Below are 6675 nucleotides of genomic sequence, written 5' to 3' on the forward strand. Positions count from 1 at the left end.
CTCCTTAGTTCTAGGTTGCTGTAGTCCTTAGTTCTAGGTTGCTGTAGCCTGCAGTCCTCTGTGTATGTTGGAGTACTACAGCTCCCATCATCCACAGGCCAGCCTGGCTAGCCAAGCTGACTGCTGAATAGGAAGTCTCTGGTTAAAGCCCTAGAAATTAATTGGGTTCCGTGGGTGTGTTGTTCCCAAAACTGGGTCTTAGCTTGGTGTCGAAGCCAATTAATTACACCAAACCCAAAATACGGAAAAACAGACTTTTTATTTTGGTTCCCCAGAATAAAAGTGACCTCGGCTTTGAAAGCTACCGAGGCCCCGTTTACAGTCTTACAGCAGTTTTTATAACCAAAGGTGATTTTCATACCCCTCTCTGCCCACCCAACACATCCCTTTTCCCTCCCCCCCCCAGATAATACATGCATAACATATAATATTGATTGGCTACCTGGATTGCAGCCCTTCAAGCTTTCTCGCTTGCTATGCAAAATAGCTAAATGTCACGCCACCTTAGATCAATATTGCAAAGTTTCTAGTTTCCTGTGCTGGCTATGCGGTTTTGGGTTTTCTTATAAGTGAGCTATTCGTGTGCCCAACATCCTGGCTAAGTGGTCGAACCTGTGAATCTGTCTCACTTCATTGTCCCTGCAACACCCCCCCATCCCCTGCAGCCCCCCCTAACATGTCAACTGTTAACAAGCTTGTCTGCAAAGCCCTCCGTGATCAGAAAGGGGGAAAAAAGCTGTTAAACACAAAGTTGTTTAAGAATAAATGTTTCACCTTCCTCACTCCCACGGCCATCACAACCACACCTGGGTTGTGGTCATCTCCACATATGACCTTTCTTCTTATCCCCAGGGCCTCATCTGCACGTACATTCTTTCACCTGATCCTTCAGGTGTCTATATGCAGGAGCTGGACAGGAGGCAGAACACTCCTTTTTTCCCTACACCAATCCTGCGAGGTTGGTTAGGGCAGGGCTTTTCAACCTTTTCACCCATTGTACCACTTTTAGGATATGGCAATATCCGAGTACCACCAGTCGCCTAGCAAGGTGTCAAAAACTTGATGACAAAAAAAAAAAGGAAAAAAGTGATAAAGTATAGGTAGTCCTCGACTTACAACAGTTCGCTTAGTGACTGTTCGATGTTACAATGGCACTGAAAAAAGTGCCCCCCAAGCCACAGCCGAGCAAGACACCTGCCTGCCCACCCGGCCGCGCTCTTCCTCCTGTCCGAGGTTTCCATTGTTGTGAGCATTTCTGTTGAGGATTGGCAGTGGGGGTGGGGTGGGGGGTGTTTGGTTTTTATTCTCCCCCCCGTCTGCTGGGTGGTTGCAGCAGGTTTTGGTCACTTCACATGACCCTGGGACACTGTGACCGTCGTAAATATGAATCAGTTGCCAAGCATCTGAATGTAAATCACAAGACCCTGGAGATGCTGCAACATTCCAGCTGATTGGTGCTTCTTCTGGGCTCAGCAGAAGCACCAGGATCAGCGCTGAGCTCCAGCTGGAGCCTGGCGCTGATCCTGGCACTTCCGCTGAGCCCCGACAGCCCTGCAGCTCCAGCCGTCTCTCTTGCTCAGGCTTGTGCGGTGCTGCCACCGGTTCAGCTCATTCCCCTCCCCTGCTACCACTTTTCTAGGATGGTCGCGTACCACCTGCCAGGTGCCAATGTACCACAGGTGGTACCCGTACCACTGGTTGAAAAGCCCTGGGTTAGGGAATCTTAGGAATGGGCCAAATTCCCCCAGGGAGCTTCTGTGGTTGTGGAGGGACTCAAATCTGGGTCTGACTGCTCTCAGTCCAGCCCTAACCCCCCCCCCACTACCCCAGCCTGATTAGGGCAGATCATAACCAATAACTTTTTCCTATACTTTTTTTTATGACTTTTCCAACCAATTATTTTTCGTCGATTGCTTTTCTCTGCAAACTCCTGCACTTTTTCCTAACAAGGTGCTTTTTATGTCAATCTTCACTCCGTTCTTTTACTTCCATCATAGGAGGTTTTTAAGAAGAGACTGGACAGCCCTTTGTCTGGAATGGAATAGGGCAGGGATAGGCAACCTTGGCTCTTTTATGACTGGTGGACTTCAACTCCCAGAATTCCTGAGCCAGCATGGCTCAGCATGGAAACCTCTCCCTTTCCCCTCAGCATGGCTGGCTCAGGAATTCTGGGAGTTGAAGTCCACCAGTCTTAAAAGAGCCAAGGTTGCCTACCCCTGGTATAGGGTCTCCTGCTTGAGCAGGGGGTTGGACTAGAAGACCTCCAGGGCCCCTTCCGACTCTGTAATTGTATGTTCTATAACGTTTTGCTCATTTTTTACAACGAGCAAGAGACTATTTAAAAATCCAGCCCCGTCTTGCGGCCTCTCCAGGCAGAGGGTTTCAAATCAAACAAGATCCTTTGAATTTTCAGTTTTTAGAGAAGCGTCTGGCAACAGCTAGGAGGCAAAATGAATTTTCCCCCCTCAATTCATGGGCCAAAGTCCTTGTGTCTCTGCAGTGGGTGGGCAAAGGTCTCGTTTCTGCAAGCGAGCAAAGCCATGTAAAAGTTGCAAAGTCCTCTAGTTAACAACCAGAACTGGGCCCAAAATTTATGTTGTTAAGTGAGACATTTGTCAAGTGAATTTGGCCCCATTTTATGGTCTTTATTGTTAAGCGAAATCATTGCGGTTGTTAAATTAGTCATGCAGTCGTTAAGTGGATCTGGCTTCCCCGTGGACTTTGCTTGTCGGAAGGGTGCAAAACGGGATCACGTGACCCCTGGGATGCTACAACCGTCATAAATATGAACTCGTTGCCGAGCGGAAATCGCCAATCACCTGATCCTGGGGAGGCCGCAACTGTCACGAGTGTGGGAAAGGGCCCTAAGTTATTTCTTTCAGTGCCGTTGTAACTTGGAACGGTCGCAAAACGAACTGTTGTAAGTCGAGGACTATCTAGAAATGTAATGCTGTAACCGAGTTCCCCGATTAAAGAATTTCCTGCCGCTCTTTTCTTTTAATACGATCTCTGAAGAAACTAATAAGGGCCGATCTGCAGCTGCAGAAGTAGCCTGGACTTACCATACTCGCCAAAGGCGAGGGAGGGGCACGGCCACCACCCCACCATCCACGAGACCGTTTTCACCCCGAGCCAGATCAACAACATTCCCAAAGTGGCATCCAAGATGAAGTTCATCAAATAACTGTGGCAGAACCAGGAGAGAAGCAAGGAAAACTTTAAGAGAGCCGATCTGATCCAGTGGTGAAGTACTAGGCTAGAAGCTAGGAGACTGAGAGTTCTAGTCCCGCCTTAGGCATGAAAGCCAACCAGGTGATTTTGGGCCAATTACCAGGAGATGGTGAGTTCTAGTCCCGCTTTAGGCATGAAAGCCAGCCCGGTGACTTTGGGCCAATAACCTAGAGATGGTGAGTTCTAGTCCCGCCTTAGGCATGAAAGCCAGTTGGGTGACTTTGAGCCAATCACTAGATTATGAGTTCTGAGGAAAGCTGGCTGGGTGACCTTGTGACAATAACCAGGAGATGGTGAGTTCTAGTCCCACCTTAGGCATAAAAGCCAACCAGGTGATTTTGGGCCAATCACCAGGAAATGGTGAGTTCTAATCCTGTCTTAGGCATGAAAGCCAGCCGGGTGACTTTGGGCCAATCACCAGGGGACTCTGAGTTCTAGTCCTGCCTTATGCATGAAAGCTGGCTGGGTGACCTTGTGCCAATCACCAGGAGTTGGTGAGTTCTAGTCCTGCGTTAGGTATGAAAGCCAGCAGGGTGACTTTGGGCCAATCACCAGGAGATGGTGAGTTCTAGTGCCGCCTTAGGCATGAAAGCCAGTTGGGTGACTTTGAGCCAGATCCTCTCATTGGGTTGTCATTGTGGGGAAAATAGGAGGAAAAAAGAGTATTAGGCATCTTCACTGCCTAGTGTTATTTATAAAAATAACAATAAAGGCAAGATATCGTTCCATAAATAAAAAAATAAAAGACATATGTGAACTGAGTCACTTTGGGCTGCAAACAATACCGAGTGCTGTATAGATCCAATCAATACGAATGCATGAAACTGAAGTAGGAAATTGATTATTGATTCCAGTTTGCTGCAAAGTCATGGTGTCTCCACATCACTGTTTCCCAATTTAGATGCAAAAACAAACCACGGTTTGCTACGAACCAGGAATCTAGGAGGATTGTACGGGTCTAAGACACAACTCTTTATACACAAAAGCCAAACTCACAGAGAGCAGGGATCCCTTTCCGTAAGGTCAGACAGGAAGACGTTGGCAAAATGGATGAAGAGAGCACCAATGGCTTGCTTGGAAGTGTCATAAAACCTTGAAAGAATTTGGATTCAAGAGATAGCAGTGTTATAAAGACCTGGGGGGAGGACTTTATTAATCCAACAGAACAGAAAAAGGAAAAATAATAAAACAAAAAGGGTAAAAATGTATGTCAGTATATACAGGTAGTCCTTGACTTATGACCACAACTGAGCCAAAATTTTCTGTCGCTAAGCAAGATAGTTTGTTCACAGAGTTTTGCCCAGTTTTACAACGTTTCTCATCACAGTTGTTAAGGGAATCACTGATGCTAAGTTAGCAAGATGGTTGTGAAGTGAATCTGGCTTCCCCTTTGCTTGTCAGTAGGATGCAAAAGAGGATCCTGTGACTCTGGGACACGGCAACCGTCACAAATACATGCCAGTTGCCAAGCATCTGAATTCTGATCACGTGACCATGGAGAGGCTGCAACAGTCCTGCGTGAAAAACGGTCACGGGTCGATTATTTTCAGTGCTGTTGTAACTTTGAATGGTCACTGAAGGAAAGGTTGTGAGTCAAGGGCTATCTGTAAAGCTTTATATTCTCATTTTAAAAAAATGACTGTATTTCACTTTAGAAGTTATTAATCTATCTATCTATCTATCTATCTATCTATCTATCTATCTATCTCATCTATCATCTAATATTATCTATTTATCTATCATCTATCTATCCATCTATATATGTATTTATCTATCATCTTTCTATCATCTATCATTATCTATCATCTATCATTATCCATCTATGTATCTATTTATCTATCATCTATCTTTCTATCATAATCTACCATTATCTATCTATATCATTATCTATTTATCTTTCTATTATAATCTATCTACCATCTATCATTATCTATCTATCTCTTATCTATTTATCTATCATTAGCTATCTTATCTATCTACATTCTCTATCTATCATTATCTATATCTATTATCTATCATTATCTATTCATCTATATATCCATTTATCTATCTATCTATCTCATAATCTATCAACTATCATTATCTAACATCTATCTATCATTATCTAACATCTATCATCTATCTATCTATCATTATCTAGATATCTATCTATCTATATATCATATCTATCTGCCTGCCTGCCTGCCTGCCTGCCTGCCTGCCCGCCCGCCCGCCCATCCATCATCCATCCATCCATCCATCCATCCATCCATCTATCATCTTACCATATTCTCCAAGACCGCCTCTCTTCTTTTGGCTCCTTAAATCGTTTTACTGTGAAAAGACAATATTTATACATATATATTTTTAAAAAATATGATAAATGGAAACATGTATTTAACAATTAGGCTGGTTGAGCCTTAAATATGTTGCATTCAATGCGTTAAACTTGATATCCCTTATTCTGATCTTATGGTCTACCAGAGATCCAGGATTTGAGGTGAATAATCTCCGCTCTCCTGCCCACCTGGCAGTTCAAAAGTATGCAAATGCGAGTAGATAAATAGGTACCACTTTGGTGGGAAGGTAACAGTGTTCCGTGTTCCTTTGGCATATAGATATGCTGGCCACATGGCCATGGAAAATGTCTTCGGACAACACTGGCTCCCTCAGATATGGCTGGACAGGGAAACTTTTACCTTTTAAATCTCCACTCTATGTTGAGGTATCCACCTGATTGGACCCAATTTTACAACGTTTTTGTAGTGGTTGTTAAGAAAATCAATATATTCCTATTGACATTGTTTTGCCAGAAACCAGTAAAAAAAGGTGGAAATCGGCAAAAAAAAAATCATAACTTGTGGTCACATGACCCAGAACACTATAACTGTTGGCCAGTGTAGAGCCAATCACATCTGGATGTGAGCCCTGAAACTTACATAGTAAACTTCAAAATACGAACACAGAATAAATAACAGATTAATAGAGTTGGAAGGGACCTTGGAGGTCTTCTAGTCCAGCCCCCTGCTCAGGCAGGAAACCCTATACCAGGGGTAGGCAACCTTGGCTCTTTTATGACTCGTGGACTTCAACTCCCAGAATTCCTGAGCCATCCATGCTGAGGGGAAAGGGAGAGGTTTCCAAGCTGAGCCATGCTGGCTCAGGAATTCTGGGAGTTGAAGTCCACGAGTCGTAAAAGAGCCAAGGTTGCCTATCCCTTCCCAAGGGGAATCACATGACTCCGGGATGCTGCAGCCATCATAAATATGAATCAGTTGCCAAGCGTCTGACTTTTGATCACATGACCACGGGGAGGCTGCATCAGTCAGTTTTAAAAACGATCATAAGTCATTTCTTTCAGTGCCATTATAACTTTGAACAGACACTAGAATAACAGAATGAGTTGGAAGGGGCCTTGGAGGTCATCTAGTCCAACCCCTTGCTCAGGCAGGAAACCCTATACCA

General features: G+C 44.5%; 1 protein-coding gene across 1 annotated transcript in view; it reads right to left on the reverse strand.

Annotated features, from left to right (window-relative positions):
* Positions 1 to 3062: 3062 nt before the first annotated feature.
* The window catches only part of LOC107299361 (store-operated calcium entry regulator STIMATE-like), a gene marked incomplete at its 3' end in the record, with an annotated part of 12898 nt that continues 9285 nt past the window's right edge, over positions 3063 to 6675 (reverse strand). The window contains exons 2-4 of the mRNA XM_015828727.1: positions 5496 to 5544; positions 4228 to 4323; positions 3063 to 3184 (exon numbers count right to left, since the gene is read on the reverse strand). Of these exons, the coding sequence (XP_015684213.1) occupies positions 3063 to 3184; positions 4228 to 4323; positions 5496 to 5544 (267 nt within the window). The remainder of the gene's footprint in view (positions 3185 to 4227; positions 4324 to 5495; positions 5545 to 6675) is intronic.

This window comes from Protobothrops mucrosquamatus, unplaced genomic scaffold (genome assembly GCF_001527695.2).
Source record: "Protobothrops mucrosquamatus isolate PMUCROS unplaced genomic scaffold, P.Mucros_1.0 scaffold4823, whole genome shotgun sequence".
NCBI lineage: Eukaryota > Metazoa > Chordata > Lepidosauria > Squamata > Viperidae > Protobothrops > Protobothrops mucrosquamatus.